At 39.1% G+C, this 20,366-nt stretch overlaps 2 protein-coding genes and 1 long non-coding RNA gene across 3 annotated transcripts; 2 read left to right on the top strand and 1 right to left on the bottom strand.

Moving 5' to 3' along the window:
- The first annotated feature begins 121 nt into the window (after positions 1–121).
- LOC122358190 (testicular haploid expressed gene protein-like) lies at positions 122–5,395 on the top strand. The gene is made up of 9 exons (XM_043257979.1): positions 122–146; positions 244–274; positions 355–411; positions 499–627; positions 2,043–2,171; positions 3,205–3,346; positions 3,437–3,571; positions 4,512–4,651; positions 5,311–5,395. Exons 1-9 carry the CDS (start codon positions 137–139, stop codon positions 5,393–5,395), a joined length of 858 nt encoding a protein of 285 aa, XP_043113914.1. The 5' UTR covers positions 122–136.
- Positions 5,396–6,933: 1,538 nt separating this feature from the next.
- Positions 6,934–10,624, bottom strand: hopx (HOP homeobox). The gene is made up of 2 exons (XM_043256603.1): positions 10,236–10,624; positions 6,934–7,110 (listed from the first exon to the last, which is right to left on the bottom strand). The coding sequence occupies exons 1-2, from the start codon at positions 10,395–10,397 to the stop codon at positions 7,033–7,035; spliced, it is 240 nt and encodes a 79-aa protein (XP_043112538.1). The 5' UTR covers positions 10,398–10,624; the 3' UTR covers positions 6,934–7,032.
- Positions 7,879–14,809, top strand: LOC122357290. Its single transcript, XR_006252447.1, has 3 exons — positions 7,879–9,122; positions 11,625–11,823; positions 14,360–14,809. It is a non-coding gene; the product is annotated as an uncharacterized LOC122357290 (long non-coding RNA).
- The last annotated feature ends 5,557 nt before the right edge of the window (positions 14,810–20,366 follow it).

Here is a 20,366-nt window from a genome sequence, read left to right as displayed (position 1 = left end):
CTCTTCTTTGATGACAGCAGGACCATGTGACTTTGGTTGTCACGGCAACAGCTTCCTTAGCAACAGGCGGTCTCTATTGTGACATTCAGTAAGCCTTTAGTTTCCCAGGATTCCTTTGGATCTGCACCTGGACAGAATGGACTCGGGTAAAGTATGCATTTAAAAGCCTAAATATAGTAGTGTGCTATTTTCTTTGAAAAACAGATTTATATTAGTTTTTTGTTTGTTTTCTATTCCTGAAAGAGCCTGAATTAAAGTCACCCCATTTGGATAGGTGTATAAAAAAAAAAATACTTTTATTGCATTTCCTTTTCGTTTGTATTTTTAAGAAACTGATGACATGTTTGCGTGTAGGATTTCATTTCTAGCTCAACCAAAGAACTCCAAGACGGTTTGGGCCACAACACCTTGGTACAAGTTTTTGTATTTTAACTTGATTATAATCCAAAACTGTATTATCAGTCGTGTGTACGGCTATACCTAAAGCTTGTTGTGTAGGATACTGACATGGGGAAACCAGGAATCGATACGACCTCTGTCCCGCACAGCACTGACAGCCGTCCCCAGCCCCAGAATAAAGGCTCTGGCCCAGCCTAAGAAAGACTTCTGCCTCCAGATCCAGCTCAGGTAGTGAGAAACAGCACATCAACAAATGTCTTAAAACTTCCATTTTATTCTGTTCTTATGTAGACCTGTAGGTACAGTACTGTTCTAACATTTGTGTTAATGTAGGAAATTACTCCAACTCCACAGGTATCTAAACAACACGCCATTCAGCATTGTTTTGAATTCAACATTACACACCAGTGTTAAATGCATAAACTCCTGCATATATTGCTTTTTATTTAATTGTACCTTAAAATTATACATTCACACGGTCACGTCATTTACTTACCCTGATGAACAAATGAATACACACACACACACACACACACACACACACACACACATATGTGTGTTAAATACAAGCTAAATAAACTGATCTCAAAATCTCAAGACGTGTTAAATTTCCATTATGTAAATATTCTTAAAAATTACGTTTGTTGTCATTTGGACGTTTGTAGGCCTTGCATTATTTTGCTGTTACATTATGATTATATGTTCAGTAACATAAAATGGTCTTTAAAACAACAATAATATTGCTTATTGCAATTATTTCTGGGGCAATATATCACACAATAAAATGTTTTTGTGACTGGGACATAAATATACACAGTACACACACATTATAACAAAATAAACAAAATAAACAAAAACATATTTTGGATGTGATTAATCATTTTGTAGCACTCTTCACAATATTACAGTTTTCATGTATCTGTATTTTTATCAAATAAGTGCAACCTTGGTAAACATAAGAGACTTATTTCAAAAACATTACATAATCTTACCAATCCCAGGTTTTTTTGAATGGCTCTGTATATGAAGACAGTCGTGTGAGCTCAGGTTTAGCGGTTTCAGCTTAAACGGAAGGAACGTTTAGGTTAATAATGAATGAGTTGAGGTCAGCATTCAGAATCAAGCTTGTTACGACTATTAGTTGGGCTTGTAACTCTTTCGTGGAAAACAACCCACAATTCCTGCTGTTCGTTTAAGGGATGCTTTGAAACATGCAAGCATTTTTGATCGAATATGCTATCAAAAAAGTTATTCTGCTGTATTTCTCATTCATATTAAAAAGTGCATTAAAATTCTCACATTCTCTGCCCAACTGCCCCTTTCCGGTTAAAGATGCCCAAGTCCTCTGAAAGAGCAGGTTGTGTTTAAAGCCAGAGATTTTATTAAATAACGGATGAAATGAATTTGGTTTTCTGAGTCCAGCTGGCAAGAGTGTTTCCAGCCTCGTTCACCACTAGAGAGCATAAAAATGTCTCTTATAAAAGCCCATGCTGAGAAATATGGGTGTGATTAGCATAAACAATCTCCGAATCCTGGTCTCACTCGTTCCTAGCGAGCATCCTGTAACACTCGTCCCATTGTCTCGTTTGAAAAGGCGGATTTTCTCTCGGATGTCAGACGTTCCTTCTGCAATCTTCCTGCAGGAAAGAGGAAGAGGAGGAGGAAGAGAGAAGGATGAAGATCTCCCGCCCTTCCTCTCACGCGGCGCAGTACGAGAACGTTGTCCGTCTGGCGACTCCCAAAACCCGAGGAAGAAGCGCCCAGGAAGTGAAGTAAGAGGTCAAACTTTAACCTGCACACAGATCTTTCCAGAACTAAAATTAGCTCCTGCTGAGGAGGAAGCCAAAATTCAACATCTGTTTTTTCAGTAGCGCTCTATGTGTGTGTGTGTGTGTGTGTGTGTGTGTGTGTGTGTGTGTGTGTGTGTGTGTGTGTGGGAGAGAAAGAGAGAAGATGCTGTCAGACAATAGACCACTGTCTGGTGCGTAACCTCTGGCAAGTCTTGTGTTTGACCACAGAAGTCTTTTTTAAATCTTAAATCACAATCTCAGGGGCTCAGTTTCATCTGCAAGCTGTTCTACAGTCAGTTTTGTTGTCGTGTAATTTCGTTTGTGAAGACTTCATGCCGCTTATGTTTTGCGAGAATCCTGCGGTAAATAAACTGTCTGCATGCAGGCCATTATATTGATTTCTGGACTCAGCTGAACAATTTTTTTTGTAACCTGCAGATTTTTTTCGCATAACATCGTGAGAACGTTTGCTGCGAGCTGGAAGAGAGCTTTTTTTATCAAACCAAAGACATTTTTAGCAAACCAAAAGCAGCAGATTTTGGTATATAGATAATATGCCATATTAGAAAAAAAACAGTTATTGTTACCTAAAACGTGAAATTAACAAAAATATAAAACTAATTTTTTTTAGAAAGTTTATTTTAGCCATGTATGAGGCCTTTTATGTAATTTGCTTGGGTTTTATAAGGCTGCATAGACATATTTTGAAACAAATTTGCCTGGAAACCATTAAAAATGTTTTTGGAAGAAGTCTCATACTCGCCAAGATGAAAACTCCCGCAATACTATACTATATACTATTTAAATACATTTTAAAATGTAACTTATTCCTATGATGCAAAGCTGAATTTTCAGCATCGTTACCCGAGTCTTCAGGGTCTTTCTGAAATCATTTTTTGTTATTATTATCAATGTATGATGTGTCGTGTTGCTTAATTTTTTTTGCAAAACTGTCATTTCAGATACATTTGAATGCATCCTTGCTAAATAAAAGTATTCATTTCTTTCTCATTAGTTCTCCTCACTCGTTGTTGTGCGATCATGACTGTCCGATCTGGCACGCTAGTCCCAGTTTAAGGAACGTGGTCGTCTCCCCTCGACTCCTCCAGCTGGCCAACCCCAAAACCAACCACCCCAACTTCACCAGCAACAGACAGGTCCGAACACGCTGCTGCTTAATTCATCGGGAGGATGACTTTGACATATCCAAACCCCCATTCACTTCAGCTTTGTGTGTCTGTGTGCAGAATGTGCAGACGTTCATCTCATGTGCGGCTCAATCAGCCAAGATGACATCCAGACTCGAGCAGCTCTCACTGCCCAAACTGAGAAAGAACAGACACTTCTACGACCCTGGACTACCAGAGAGTCCAATCCGAATGGTAAGAGGCGGGGCTTAACGTCAACGAACACTTCACATTTGTCGTTTTTAGAATTTAGAGGTAGGTGTAGCACCTCTTTTAACGCGGGATTATAAATGCTTTTGTAGACTTTTTAGGGCTTTATTAGAGAATGGTATGGCTAGACGCTTAGCAACTGACAGCCGCATATTAACGTGCTTTGGATATTCACGGTAAGCCGTGCATTGTATAAACATTTCAGTTTTTGAGAAGAAAACATTTAAACGGGGACAGAAAATGTGTTTTGTGGTTTGAAGGAAGTAGAGGGTTGTTTTTACATTTATGGCCCAAAAAGTCAATTTAGGAAATCTTAAACAGATCGTGTGCTACATTTGTCCAATCGATGACACTGACAGCGGAGATAAGTCCACTAACTAGGGTTAACCCCAAGATGTCCCTAGATTCATTTCATCCAGGTTTTAGAGTGAGCCAGGGTTAACTTGGTGTTAAAATCATGTAGAAATTGTAAATTAAACAAAAACTTATAAACGCAACACTTCTGTTTTTGCCCCTATTTTTCATGAGCTGGCTTTTTCTATGTACACACTATTTCTAAATATCTCTAAATCTGTATTAGTTAGCACTTTTCCTTTGTCAAGATAATCCATCCACCTCACAAGTGTGGCATACTGATATATTTTTGTCCTGAAGGTGAAGGAAGGTCTTAGGGATTTGTAACGACAAGTGGATAAGTAATTGATGACAGAAATAAATAATAATCATTTTAAGAAAGTCTCTGTCAATCCAATCACAAGATGACAACGTAAATACAGGGGTAAAATGGGTCTAAAACATTTTGATTTTGACCAGAGAAAACACATTCAACCGAATTGCTTTCATAGTGTAGACGGGCCTTAGAGAAAAGACGGCCACTCTTTCTGTTGTTTTTTTGTTGGTAGTGTGTCGTGAAATCTGATTACAGGTGTCTAGAGGAGCAAGAATCGCCACGGCGAGCGCCCGAATCAAGCTTTATCCACTCCTAAAGCGCTCTCTAAAGACTACATCCCACCCAGAGAACCAACATGGCGGCCCTGAGAAAACAAGACAGACCACAAAGCTGTGGTTTCCAGCACATTCATCAACTGCAGTTATTGTATTTTGTCACTTTCTCACCACCTTCGTTTTCCTATCAAGAGCCTGCTGATTGGTTGAGCTCACGTTGCTTTGGCTCTGGTTTTCTAATCACGCTCTCAGATTTTGACTCTGGACTACTTCTGACTGAAATTTAAGTACTACGTTCTCAGCCTGCTGCCAAACCCGCCTGGCTCCTCAAAAAGGACTGTGTTTTACGCCTATAGTGCTTCCAGATTGTCTCTTTTTTTTGGATTTCAGTTTTCTGTGAGAAAACCCTGCAAGAGTATCTATGATTATCAGCATCTGGTTTGAACATCGATGTAAGTTTTCATGCCTGGACTTTTATTCTACACATTCACCTATATTACACTCTGTACTAGAATTATGTGAATTTTATATATATATATATATATATATATATATATATATATACTGTATATATATATACATACACACACACACACATATATATATAACATTATATTTAATTGAAAAAAAAGTTAATCATCTTAAGAATCTTACTATTGAAATATTTTAATTCAGCAGAGATTATGCCTTTTGTGTATCTTTAATGGAATAATTAAAACGGAGTTGTCAGTAACTGAAAAGCTTCTCTTTTTGTATGTGTGCGGACCCTGTCACTACAGGAGTCAGCTGGACTCGGTCCAGATCAGTCCGGTTTTCCTTCTCTTTCTATCTTTTCCTGCTGCTTTCTCAAAGTCTTTCCCATGATCCTCCTCTAACTCTCTTTCTGACCCGTGGGTGACAGATTCCACTCAAGTCTGTCGAGTTGTCGTGGTAACACACAATGCCGCGGCTCTCCATCAGCTATTCAGATTCAGTAAACAGATCTAGTTCCTCTCACTGTATTAACTCATCAAACGGAGGAGTCAGATCCCCTTCAGACGGATGTAGTGGTGAAACACTCGTGCGTAAGTAACGTCAGTGATCAAACAGTAATGGTATTACAACATATATAGTAAAATATTACAACTAAATATTGTGGTTCTGCCTTGTTGTTTGCAACCCAGATATGTATTACCAATAAGGAGCCCAAGTAGTGCCTCAAACAAAGACCAGGGGCGGAGACTAGTGCAATCAACCAATTGCAACGTAGCTCATTGCATTGCACTTCCTTTCTCGAATACAGAATAGCATTTTTTTTATTTCCGTTTACCAAAATTTCTACAATGCCTAAAAGTTAAATGTTTTTTATCAGATTCCTCTAACTGTATTTTTTAAATATATTTAAGGATATGCCAGGAAATGTTCTGCAGCGTGTTTGTGTTCAGATTAGCGTCTGTGCTGCAGTCAAATGAACTTGTTTGTTTTTCCGTTGAGGGTGTGGGATGTTTTTATCACACCCCGCTGCTCACACACACACACACACACACACACACGTCTACTGCAGTCAGCTGCACTCTGCCAACCATTTAAAAGTTGCTTCGTCTGTCCGTACTTTGCTGCGTTTAAAGATTTTAATATTTTATGAATTGCTGCCATCAGCATTTAAACCTGCCCGAGGCTTCTCTCTGCTTTCACTGTTTTTCACACAACTCTTTTTTTTTTGTTCACTCTTTCACCACCCTTGTCATCAGGATGTCATTGTAAAAGCTTTTTTGCTCTCCCTAACACATTTCAGATACATTCAGAATAAGTTAACAGAGAAAATGTGCTGTAGCTCTTTCATAAATTAAGAAACTTCATTTCAGATATTAGGCATAATTCTCTAATAATTCCAATAAAGAGCGAAATTGTCATACAGTAAATGAAATGTGCCATTTTCATACTAATATTTGAGTTCAACACATTATTAAGATTTCTTTTACACTTCTATTGAAGACAAATGTGAGATTACTGTGGTCTGTTTTTGGAGGAGAAAAAACGAGAAGCTGAAGATATGTTCACTCGCCCTCCATTTAATCTCATATTAGTGTTAGAGCACAAACAATTGAAATGATAAAGAGATATTTATTTGGGGTCATATATATATATATATATATATATATATATATATATATATATATATATATATATATATATATATATATATATATATATATATATAAAGCGTAATTTTCATTGCTTTTCTATGTTTCTAAGCTGTAAATTAAACCCTGAAAAACAGATGTATTTATATATATATAATGCATTTAGTTTATTTGCTTATATTTAATAGTTAAGGCAATAAAAATAGGCTATATAGCATACACTTTGCAAAAGATTACAACTTTAAAATTAAAAAAATAAAATAAGACCCATATTGGTCTTCAGACTAAGAAGACATCCTCAAATAAGAAAAGAGAGACAGTGAGACGGTCACCGAGGCATAGAGAGAAAAACATAACAAAGTAGATGAAGATCTTCCATCAGTCCTTCACTGATCCCAGTTCAGCAGGGAGACCCTCTGCTTTCCTCCACTGAGCGTTTCGCATCCTGAACCACTTCTACGGGACAGAGACAAAGAGAGACAATTGTACATGAGGAGAGATCACATAATTGTAGCAGAGCTTTTCTCAAGAACACTGGAGTGGTGTTTGCGATGTTTTTAATAGGCATGATACCATTTTTGTCAGTTGGAAACATTTTTATTCGATCTGATATTCTGAAAGCTTGAAGTACAATGCATTTTTGAAATAATGTTTCAGGTCCACAGGTCCAAAATTATTTCAAATCTCAACTGAACTGAGGTGTTTTCAGGCCATCGGTCCGATTACGAATGGATTATTTAAATACATGCAAATGTAGCTGAGGCCGTCCATTCCAGCGCGGGTTGTGAAACGTTTGACTTATGAAACTGAGTAAATATGTCACTTTTACGCGCACGCGCTAATCTTAGAGCATCCTAAATTAGATGATTTCCGCAGAAACAGACGGTTGCGCAACAGCTCTGAGGTACAACGATCTTTAACACTAGCATTGCAACACGCTTGCAAAACTCAGTGTTTTACATAAACCGCGAGAGCATATAAAAAGCTCTGCATAAAACCCCCTTCTTTGGTAGGGTGAGCGTATACGTCCGCTTTTTTCTGATTGCGTTTTTATCTGATTCCGAACTGTATAAAAAGTCATATTGGTTTCGCACTTGCTGAAGGACTCTAGAGAGGCCAGGAATAGGAAAACAAAGCCAAACATGAGACATTTTAAGCGATTAATAGGCGCAGTCAGCTATTTTGGATAGTAATTTTGTCCATCGAAGAAACACAAACGCCCATTCTTCTTCAGCAGAGCAACATCAAACGCTGAGTTCGTTTAGGCAGCGGCGCTCATCTTCGCCTCACGAGTTTAATGCGGCCAACTCTGAGCCAAACGCTTTACATCGGAGTATCCACCCATCTCTAACCCTACACAGAGTCTGTGTTTACTAGCAGACACGGCGAGCAGGCACGACCGGTTTACAGAGAGAGAGGCGCACACCTGTTCCTCACACCGCACCCTCTGCGTTCAGGTTTTCTTAGCATTAAAATAATGCAAAGTGGTGAGATCATTTCACCCGGAGTCAGGACAGAGTTCGTTATTCAAACCCATTTTCCCTGCTTCATATTTGCCTATGAAAGAAAGCCATGGACGAGGCGCATTAAGTGCTGCATGCAGCGTTATAAAATAGTACCCTCCCCATTTTTGTCTTGTTTTCTGAATCGTATCCTTAATTCGAGATGCGTTTAAGATGCGAAATAAACAACAAAAAGTCACAGTTTTCCGAAACAATTATTAAAATGAAGTAAACATCTGCCAAAGCCACATGAAAACTGGTTTTCTTGATTTTTTTTAAGCCTATAGAGATACCCGTTGAACATAAATGCATATAAGTGCACTGAAACGGAGCTATTCAGGCCATAAGCTATTTCTTTGTGCTGCTTAATATTTTTTGTGCATATATAAAAAAAAACATTTGCTTGAAACAGGAAGCTTTTGTAACGTTCTAAATGCCTCCATTGTCACTTTTAATCAACTCAATGCATGCTTTCCGAATAAAAGCATTAACTTCTTTCCAAACCCCCCCAAATCTTTAACGTTATATACGTTAAATACATTTAAGCACGACGTAGGCATTCACACACCCCTGAAACGCTGAACTGCTAAGCCTGTTCTATTGTGTAGGGTGATTTATCACAAAGGCGTTCACGTTTTGCATAAATGCACTTGGTTTTTCACGATCACGGTGACAGAAACAGACCAGCCTCAAGAAGGAATGCGATTCCAGTGAAGTCCTGGCTAACTTCGCACCGTCAGCGCTGGAGGTGTTGCTCACGAGCTCCGAGGTAGCCGTTAAACACTGTGAGCAGACGCATTACCGACTGCCCCATTGCATCATGACTCCTCTGTGGGTTTTTCGTTTGAATGATCGTGTTTAGAAATCAGACACAATGCGTTAGGACATGTCGCCCATATCCATAAGAGGGAAGGCGCGTCCGGAGGCGCTCCGGGTCGCCCATTGTGCTCCGGCGCTCTGTTTGAGGTCAGTGTCGGCTCTCCATTGGCCATTCGCGAGCCTTTGGTTTTTTAACGCTGTCGGCGTGTTATTTTGAGCTGGTGACAGCAAAACAGGAATGAAGACAATGCGCGAGGGAAGCTTGCATCAGGGGTCATGCGGCTTAGTGGGTAAAGATCTGGTGTGTTCAATGAAAAGTTGTAAGTTGACACCCCAGAAGAGTTGATCCATGCACTTTCATTGTGCAATTAAGAGGTTTAACCTCCAGAGGGACTGGATCCGTATGAGCTAAGTCACTTTGAGCATCATTATTTGCTTTAATATTTATTGCTGTTAACTTTCCCCCGAGCAAATAAAGTCAGGCGGGCTGTTATGCAATAAAGGCTCACAAACCATATGTCAAAGCCTACCACGTTGATTGACAAAGTGTAGACTGGTATTACCATATTTTTGACACTCACCGTGGTATTATTTTGTTTTAAACATCTGCATTGCATCGAGATGCAAAGGCCATAGTGCAATACATATCACATTAATAATGTTATTGTTTTTAGAAATTATTTTCTAAATATCAAAACATTAAATGCTGGCTTTTTTATTGGCTATGTTAAGGAAAGGCTTAGTTTTATAACTTCGGAAACAACGTTTTATGTTATTTTAAATGTTCTCTAAACTAACTGGTGCTAGACTAATACGGTTTTTAAGAAGAGGCTACTTCAGAAATAAAATAAAAATGATTGTTCATAACTTTGAAATAAGGCTTTAAGACTATTGTTAGCCATATTTTAGGGAACGTTATCAGACAGCTACATTATTATTATTATTATTATTATTATTATTATTAACAAAAAGTACTTTAGTTACAAATATGTTTGTATTAAGACATTTCTGTCTACATGCTTTCATGATGATATGTGATATAATTTAATCTGCTTCCCTAAATAATGTACACTTATTCTGGCTGATGAAAGAATTTTAAAAGAATTAAAAAGACTAAAAGCGACTAAACAAAACGCGAGCGCTGGCGTTCGGCCAATCAGAAAGACGCGGCAAAACGTCAACGCTCCGAGTCGACCAATCAACGTGACGCGTCTTCGGAGCGTTCTGGCGCGTCGCGTCGCGATCTGTCGTTAGACTCACCGCCGTCTCCTCTTCGCTGAGCCCGCACTCCGCTGCGATCAGCATCAGCGTGGCGTCGTCGGGGTGTTTGCTGACCTTCGTGAAATTCTCCTCCAGAACTTTAATCTGATCCTCCGCTAAACGCATCCCGAACATCGCCGTCGCGTTTCCACTCGCGCTCATGTTTCTCCTCCAAACGGACGGACGGACTGGAAACTCAAATCACAGCGCGACTGATGTCAGCCTCGGCGTCGCATGCAAATAAAGTCCGAGAAGCGCCGGCCCCCGCGAGGAAGCGCTGCGGGACAGGAGAGGCGCGCGGGCGGCGTGAGAGGCACGGAGTCGCGCGCGGACGCGGTGGGAGTGAGCGCTGTACCTGGTGATGGCCAAACTCCATCTGCTCCCGGCTCCGGTCTTTCACTGCATTATGTAATGCCCCCGGGTGACGTCACAGCGGGGCAGAAGCGTGGCAGAGCTTTGAAAGCGCATCAATGAGGCAGTGTTTGCCTCATGAAGCATGTCCTGGACATCTTTTTAGACCTTTTACACCCCGGTTTCAGCCCCTTCTCGTTCCCATGGCAAAATATACTACTGACAGCAGTTATACGGTTTTTACATGTGTTGATAAAAAATAATCACATCTATATTATTATCGTTATCATGAAAAACAGGTCGGACGCATGTTATGGTTAAAACATGTACAGAGACTTTTAATAGCTATTAATAGAATTGCTATTAAATTATTATTATAATGATCATATATTTAATATTTGTTTAAAATATTTGTAGTATAACTGTACTATAAAATCAATATTTAATTGTAATTAGGATAAGTATGAATTAAGAATGATTATTTCATTGATTGTATTTAATACAATCAGATTTACACACTTTTATTATGTAACATTAATATTTATTTATATTAATGTTACATAAATAATTAATAAATATAAATATTATTTAATATATTAATAACTTTTATAGTAGAGTACTTTAAAAATAGTACTTGTTATAATTATATGTTAATAATAATATCAGATTTACAAATATTTATTATTATTTTATTATTTTGACTAACATTAATATTTATTTTAAAGATTTATTGTAGTATGGTAGCATACTTTACTAATTGTTATTAAATAGTTAAGAATGTATAGCCATATTTTATTGTATATAATATAATCATTTAACAAAACTGTGATTATTTTTATAGATTTAATGTTCTTTATTATATTCATATTTATTTAATACATTAATAAATAATATTTAATGTGGTATTTTTAGCTAGCTCACATGAGATGTGAAACTCACACCAGCCGTCCAGCAGCTGTCAGCAATTTGATCATATCTGGTTTGTATAACTACCCTCCTTTTTTTAATATTATCTGTCTATCCCTCTTCCTCTTGCAGGTAAATTCAGCTAAATTCAACCCCCTGGATGTTTTCACAGATCTGTTGGCTGCTTCTCCGTCAGTGAAGGAAAGGCGGCCGTTTACATGACTGTGAAGCATCAGAAGAATGCAGAGGGGTGAGATCTCTGAAGCAGAAACAGCAGTCTGTCATGTCCTGAACACACATCTGCTGGAGAGGAGCCTGCGGCGTTTGTCAGGTGAGGACTGGATGGAGGACGAGGGGACATGGGACATATCTACACTCACACACAGAGACCACTGGACCCTCTGGACTGATTATATATCACTCTACATGCTACACAAACCACATAGAGATAGCACACACACACACACACACACACACGCACACAAACACACACACACACAAACACACACACGCACGCACGCACACACACACACACACACACACATAAACACACACATACACGCACACACACACAAACATACACGCACACACGAACGCACACACATACACACACACACACACACACACACACACACACACACAAACACACTCGCACACACACACAACCTCATACTGTGGAGCTGCATTCTTTCAGCAGTTATAACTTAAGAAATTTATGTCTGGAGTTCTTTAAAAGAGTAGATTTTTATAAAATATGTTGCTTTCATGATATGATATGATTTGATCTGCTTCTTTATGATTCTCCTGCCCTAAATAAAGTGCCCCATTATGAGTGATGAAAGGTTAATATTTTCCATAGCAACAGGTTGACATACATGCAAAGGTTAAAGTTGTCTTAATGTGCGTTTATTTTTGCCTCACTTGCTCAACGACTCCCAAGCGATTTAGTTTAACGATTCATTTATCAAACCATGGAAACGGACCCCAAAGCGGCGCCTAGCGGCCAGGGAATGAACTAGCATCTTCATTCAGACCAACATGAAAAGAGCAACAAGCGGGCGGCAATCAGTATTGCCAGACGTGCTATAGTTATCGTATTTGTACAGCAATTTAGACCTCACGATGTACGACCAATAATGAAAAAAATCCCATAATGTACAATGTTTTCAGTATTTTGTGAAACTTCAAATGTCGCTCGTTTTAATCATTGCGGTTCTGTGCTATTCGTCTAGCCTGTGTCCGTGAGCAAAACTCACCACTTGCAGGTCACTAGTGGAACTACAATAACATATTCTTTTGTAGCATTTAGTAATATTATTTAAATGGGCCTAAATATAATTTTCAATGATCCCCAATAGCCCCAACGTTGAGCTGCATTCATTTATCATATGCGTATTCTTAAAGTGTTGCCTAAAAAACCTGTGCAAAGTGGGTCATGAAACCGATGCTCGCCCTGCACTCTTGAGTCGAGCAGAAACAGAATCAATACAGGCGACTCAAAATACCGTCTTTTATTTCTCTGGCATTGTATTGAATCTTGCCCCTTTGGCATCATTTTGATACACCTCCTTTTTAAGTGTTTTTTCTGTCGCCCGAGGAGAGGGCGTTGGGTTCGAATGACTCACGGTTTGGTTTTCCGAAGCTCTTTGAAAAGGTTTGGGTAACAGTGTCCGTACTTGCTCCTCATGATCCCGTCTCGAACCTGGAGGGGTGTTTTCTGAAATGCAGCGCTGAGATGCCCTTCTAACCCAATGAGAGGTTAAGGTGTTGTTAAAGTCATAATAACGCTGGAGGAGCGCAGACGGATGCAGAAGGTCACGTGTTTGTTACCGGCGTGAATGTGTTTGCTGTATGAGGCGGAGAGGTGTGTTTGCATTGGGAGGAGATGAGGTGTGGGCTCTCCGCGTCAGTCCTCGACAGCGTTAGTTAGAGAGAGAGGATTTCAATCAGGTGTGTTTGTAGTTAGTCAGCAGGGGCGGAGGAAGAGCACGTATTCAGCGCATGATTTCACACCCGACCGTCTAAACAACAAACGGTCAGACGCAATATAGTGAAAACATAAAGGCGTGTTTCCATTTAATCTAATAGCTTCACGATAATGCGTGCCTCAAATAAAGGATGAGATAAACTGATTCATCAGCTTGATTTATCGGCCAATATTTGGTCAGTTTGAATATTTCCATTAGTCTGTAATCGATTTTGAGTGAATAAAGAGTAAAATTAGCCTTTATTTAATTTGAACCTTTTTATGTATCTCAGAGTATAGCGTATAAATACCTATAAGTAAAACATATAGCAAATAAATATAATGTTATTAGGGCTGTCAAGCAATTAACCACGATAAATAAAATCACGAAAAATTTATGTTTTTGTTTTGTTTGCTTAATATATGTTCGTGTGCTGTGTATATTTATATGAGTGTATAGAAATGAGATGTATACGTACAATTTATAAATTGTTATTTGAATGTATGCGCGTAATATGTCTAATATTATACATATTTTATTATTTGAATTAGCTAATAATTGAATTTTTGGCTTTTGATAGTAATTATAGAATATATTTTATAAATATGTAATTATTGAAACTATAATGTATAGCTTATAATATCTATAAGTAAAATGCGCACCAAATAAATGATCAAGCTTATATATAATTTAAATTAAAATCTTTAAATAAATCAAATGTATAATGTTTAATGTATTTAATGGGTATGTATAGAAATGATATTCCTTAATATCAGTTTTAAACCCTGGCCTCACTCAGGATTAAAAGACATAATTTTTAACAAATACTGAGAAGAAAAGAAGAAAATAGCTTTTATTGCTCAATCCATGCCTTCATTTTTACTATTCTCTCGATGGCAGGATTCCCGTGTTTTGAGCCAATTAAACTTTAGCTCCGGTTTTGAGAAACGTGCCACAGCGCTCGACTGAAATCAGAAGGAGTCCGGACACATGTAGACGCCGCAAGCGCCAGATCCAGCTGCTTTAATGGGAAACCGGTGCTTGACACGCCGGTGGAAGAATCCAGAAAAGAGCAGGGCGACAGACGGACAGCAGACGTGTAGCGAACGGCACATGGACGTTACATAAGCACACACTCCTCCCTCAGATCCTCTCAACATCTGGAACCAGAGCCGACCCGAGGAAACGAGAGCGAAGAGACACCGAGAGACGCGTATCGGACACACTGTCAATCACTCGTCGCTGACACATTAAGGACAGGGAGAAACTAAAGGCTAAATGGGAGATAAATGGATTTAATGGATGCAGCGTGTGTGTGTGTGCGTGTGTGTGTGTGTGTGGACATCAGGATGTCATATGTATAACATCTAAAAAGAGTTTGACATACGTTACTGCTTCTGTTAATGCGACTGTGTAGTTAAAAGCGAAAAAACTGACTGAGTTTAGATTAAAGTCCCGGTCAATGAGTGAAAACAGATCCAGGGAAGTCAGTGGAAAACCGGCATGTTTCCACACAATTACAAAGGCATTCGCAACACTGAACACATTATATCATAATCAATATAAAATAAAAAGTGTGTTTTGTTAGTTTTTTTTTAACCAAAAGGGGATTTTTCAAAATGGCGGTCAAAAGCTCAACACACTCCCGAAGCTTCGGCCTAGCTATTAATATTCAGGCGGTTTGCATCTTGTTAAAATTAAAGCGGTTGTACTATGTTTAGTGTAAACAGGTTTACCTTGTTTATATGACAAGAGTCCACCGATTTTTCCCAAGCGCAACACAGAAAATGCATGCATTATATTATGAATTACAGTGATACACACAAAACAATGAAATAAAATGCAACGCGGAAAATGCATGCATATATTTATATAAAAAATCGAATTATTATAATTAATATAATGACATATAATTAGTTAACAAATCAAATCAAACAAAAGGTTTTAGAAACATTAAGGATCCACAAAATTAAGCGATTAAATGGTTTAGGTGAGAACAAATTGGCCTGCTGGAATTAGGGTTATGCACATATTCTTATTCCGTGATCATTTATTTACATTATGTGAAAGTTTTTTTAAGATGTTGTGTAAATGCTGGGACTTTTATTTCTCAAAACTATACTTGCACACAGAGCCAAGGGATGATGAAAAATAAGCAGTAATAAGCGGTTCTATTTTCTTTTTGGTTGCTTTTTTTTGATATTTTCTATTCAGTTCTGTCTCTGTTTTGGTCTTTGGCCTGATTGACATTTAATCCGTAAATAAATACGCGCGTGTATGCGTGTGTACACAGGTGTGTCTGTCCGTGAGCACACAAGAAATGTTGCTAAAAAACACTGGTGATCAGGAAGAGTGCTCACGTGATCATTAGTGACTTCGGCCAGCAACTGACTAGAACTAAATCAGTAAGAGGTCATATATGTCTGGTCAGGATAAAATAATAAAAGTCCCAGCAGATTCAGAAAAATCTCGCAATGCTGCATTTATCTGATAAAACCTACATTTTATGTGCATATATGTTAAAATGTGATCAAACCAGCATCGTTACTCCTATCGATTTAACCCAACCTCTGAATAAAAAGCATTCATTTATCTTGTAGATGTTTTTCTGATCAGATCAAGTAAAGACTGTAAACAGATTCCACTGTGGATCAGATGATCGTAGTAAATATAACCACTGACGTGTGTTTTTTTTAAAGCCCATGCTTAAGATGCGATCTGCTTATTGCGAGGAATACCGCACTCTCCCCAGTTTCCTGTCAAAACAATACATATTGTGCTCAGACAGGAAATGCCACCATGTTTTTTTCTGTGGCCAGCAATACATTTAATGCATAAAAAACCCCGTCTATGTGTGCTCGAGCGCAAACAACAGGACGAAACGCGAGGCGAAATATTCCACTGAACGATTTCAGAGATCCCAGTGGATGTCACGCCGTATCCAAAGAGCAAGAAGGAAGAAAGGAGACGAGAAACACGCTTGGATCACGTAAAGGGAAAATGCGGTCATTTATCTGGGCAGGAGGAAGCGTGTGACATCATTCCCAAGAAATATCAAAGAGTTCTGCATAGTGGAAAACAGCCAACAGCAGAAGTGTGTGTGTGTGTGTGGGTGTGTGTGTGTGTGTGTGGGTGTGTGTGTGTGTGTCAGGAAGGCAGCGGATGAAGCCTGTCCCACTCAAAACGAACACTTGTCTACAAATGCATTTCGTGTTTGAGAACCTTGAACGTCACGCTCCGGCACTAAACAAGCCCTCAGAGAGACCCATAGGTGTGTCACACAGCAAAAAAAGACCCTCTGTGCAGAAAGTCAGCGTGTGTAATGTGTGTGTGTTCAGCCTCGGCAGGGGAGGAGACGTCTACACCATCTACACCGGCCGACCGTGAGCCTCCTGTGTGCATTCACGAACAATTCACAATTCATTAAACCTTCATTAAGTCAGCTCGACCCCAAAGTACACTTCAGTTTCGACGCAAACATGATGCCGGAATCACAAAAGAGAAACTTGGAACAGTTTTTTTTATGATGGAATATATAATGAATCAGCACCTTTATGACTTTTGACTGAGTTGTTGTGCACACCTGAAATTTCGTACTTGTCGATATCTCTTAATATCATGCAGTCATGTGTCACATGCACAATTTAAATCATGGTTAAATGATGAGGCCACAGTGTTGCCAAGTATGTGTTTTTTCTGCATACACTCTTAAATATAAAGGTGCTTGAAGGTTGATGCCACAGAAGAACCATTTTGGTTCCACAAGGAATCATTCAGTAAGAGGTTCTTTAAAGAACCGTCTCTCTCTCTTACCGTTTTATAATCTGAAGAACCTTGTTTCACCGCAAAGGATTTTTTTGACGTCACTGCTTCCAACCAGCATGTTGTGGAGCAAGCGTCTTTAGATGTTGTTCCTCTTTCGACATCGTCTGAAACACAGCATATGCTAATGATGAAATATGTCACATTTCTTTAACTGATGTAACGATAACCAGTTCTGAAATCGGTTTTGTTACTACAAAGACAACCATATCTTTATGAACCATTTAGACAGAAAGGGTCTTTTATGGCATTGCGAAGCACTTTCTTTGGGCTACTTTTACATGGTTGCTGCACAACGCTATTATTTCAGTAGAAAACGAAGAAAAAATGCAATTGAGCAATTTTTGATTAGCAGTTAGGCTGGTTTTGTTTCACACATCTGGCAACCCTGCACGTACAGTACATGCGCGCGCTGCATTCGCAGCATGATGTAATTACTGTAATTTCGAAATGACAACACGTGAAGTTTTACTTGGACCTGTTCACACCCTCGGACTCGACACCCTCGCACATAGCGACCCAATGAATAGTAACTCTCAGAAAAGTCCCGCTTCTTAAGTTGTAATTACAAGCTCTACAAGGACGTGAACGCTTTTTACAAGTCGTTGTCTCGTAATCACCGTAATTATATGCAGTGAAACAACAATGCAACAATTCAGATTTTTCCCACTTCCTATTTGGAAACCATGCCTGGAATTTCGCTTGAAGTTGGACATCCAGCATGGGAACGATCAATTCTTGCCTCACAGAGAGAAGACATCTGACAACACTGCTTCCAAAAAGCATATTGTAGAACTACTCTATGTAACTTTACAATTAAAAAACGTATTTCTTTAACTGATGTAATGATAACCAGTTCTGAAATCTGTTTTGTTCCTACAAAGATAACCATCAAAATCAGGTGGTAACGAGAAAGTCACATGATGAACCAAAGCTCACCACCAGCTTCTCCACAAGCTAAGAAAGCGAATACTAAATTATATAGACATATACATATATATTGTGACGGGAGGAGCCAACAACAGATACAGTGGGCGTGGCGTCAGGCCTCGGAGAGGCTTTTTATTGAACAAAATGAATACAAAATAAAGTGTCCCGGGGGAAAGTGTCCAAATAAAAGGGGAAGTGGTGTCCTCGTTGTGCTGCCGGGGAAGTGCTCCAGGGGGCAGGGTAAGGGGCGGAGTCCGGCGGCCGCACGCGCTCCCCTCTCCTGTTCGGGCGCGAGGGGCGGCGGCTTCTTCCGCGCATCTCCGTCGCTTCTTTCCTCCGGTCGTCAGAGATTGAGGGGATAAAACGGCTCGGCATCCTGGCCCGTCAGCGGTACATCTCCTGGACTACGGGGGTCCCACGACGCGCTTCTCTGGCGGCGGGGCGAGCTCCTTCACGCACCCTTCCTGGACCCACGAGGACATCAACGTGCATGCACGGGGGAAGAGACCGGTCTCTCGAGGAGAGGCGCGTTCGGCATTTAACGGCGACGGTGACGAGGCTAAATTCACTCCCGGTGTGCCTCGTCACACGCCGCCAGACCTGAACAATACCACGCCCCTCCTCTCGAACACGCCCACTCCCTGGTCTGGTGAAGGGCGGCGAATAAAGGACGGGGTGATGATGACAACAAAGAGGAGGGGCAGCCGACTCGTCACAATATATATACACACAAACACAATCATGATGAGACTCATTAAACTGATTTATGCAAAAAAAAAAAAAAACAACAACATTCATTTAACAAAATTAGTAACCATAATAAACACAGCTATAAGAAAAAACAATTTTTTTAATTTCCAAAAATATTTTACCGTAAAATTGTCTGAAATGTCTGTTGGAGTTTTTCACACTAAAAATATAAGTGGGTTTTTACTAAAGCATTTTTCACAGTTTCTTACCGTTAAAATGGCGGACATTATTTTTACAGTGTACGCATACTTATTACATGCAAGTATATGTTGAGCTTTACCTAATAAGTAAACATTATTTTTTTCCCCCACCATTCCCACCATCTGCATGAGAACAATACTTGTTTTCAGACACTGCAGCTCTAAAATCCACGCACTGTGGCAACACTCGATGGTCATTTTCAATCTTAATGATGCACAGCATGAAAGAGCGTTTGAGTTTATGGTGCATTACCCATGACTGCACCAATGGACCCTAATCTCACTCTTCAACACAAACTCACAAGACACTCTTTTACATGGGAAATATAATGCTATACGTTTACTTATAGAAAAGAACACTGTTACGTGGCTAGGGTCTTTTGGGTGGTGTTTTTTAGTGACCTGTCTCAAGTTTCTGTAATGTTCTGGTCCATTCTTGCCAACGTTAAGAACGATATCCTCAAAGTCAAGTTTTTTCTATAACTGAACAAGAAAACAGATCTAGCCAATCAGAATCTAGCAAACTTTAAAGAGCGCGAAAATTTAAAGCGGTAAAGAACTGCAACGTGCCCTTTATGGAACGATTTGAGGAATTATTAATTATGAACAATCTGAGCATGGGAATTAGATTCAGTGAGGACCAGAATTACTTGCTCTCGGGGAACATGGAAGGAGGTATTTTTAGCGTTTGTTGTGGTAAATTATGGGCTGATTCGTGGGAAATAGACAGAATAATGTTCATGTGCTCGCTTTGCTCCTCAAGTGTTTTATTTTCCTCTCTGCGTTGTTGCTATTCTTAGGCGCTTTTAAGGACAGGAAACATGAAAAGTGATTTGCTTTCACACCCCCTTGATTATTATCAGTAAGAAAGAAAAAAAAACACCCACAGGAAAAACCCTGTTAATGGTCTCATCAAATATTGGTGAGAGTAAAAATTGTTTGAATTTCTGTGTTTGAAATAATGCATTTGAATTTTTATTAAAAAGAAAATGAGCTCAAGGACTAAATAATGAACTGTTTTATATTAACTACTAAAAAGACAAATTACTGTAAACTATTAGAAATCTAAATTAATGCTAATTCAGAATATTAATAAAGTATATTAATAAAGTATTACTTTAGTAGTAAGTATTTTACAGTTTTTATGCTGATATATAATATGTTAATTTAATTTTATGTGTAAAGTTTTGATTCTCATCCTAAGT

This window comes from Puntigrus tetrazona, chromosome 14 (assembly GCF_018831695.1).
Source record: "Puntigrus tetrazona isolate hp1 chromosome 14, ASM1883169v1, whole genome shotgun sequence".
Lineage (NCBI taxonomy): Eukaryota > Metazoa > Chordata > Actinopteri > Cypriniformes > Cyprinidae > Puntigrus > Puntigrus tetrazona.
The sequence above is the reverse complement of the archived record's forward strand: the minus strand, read 5'-3'. Positions and strand labels throughout refer to the sequence as shown.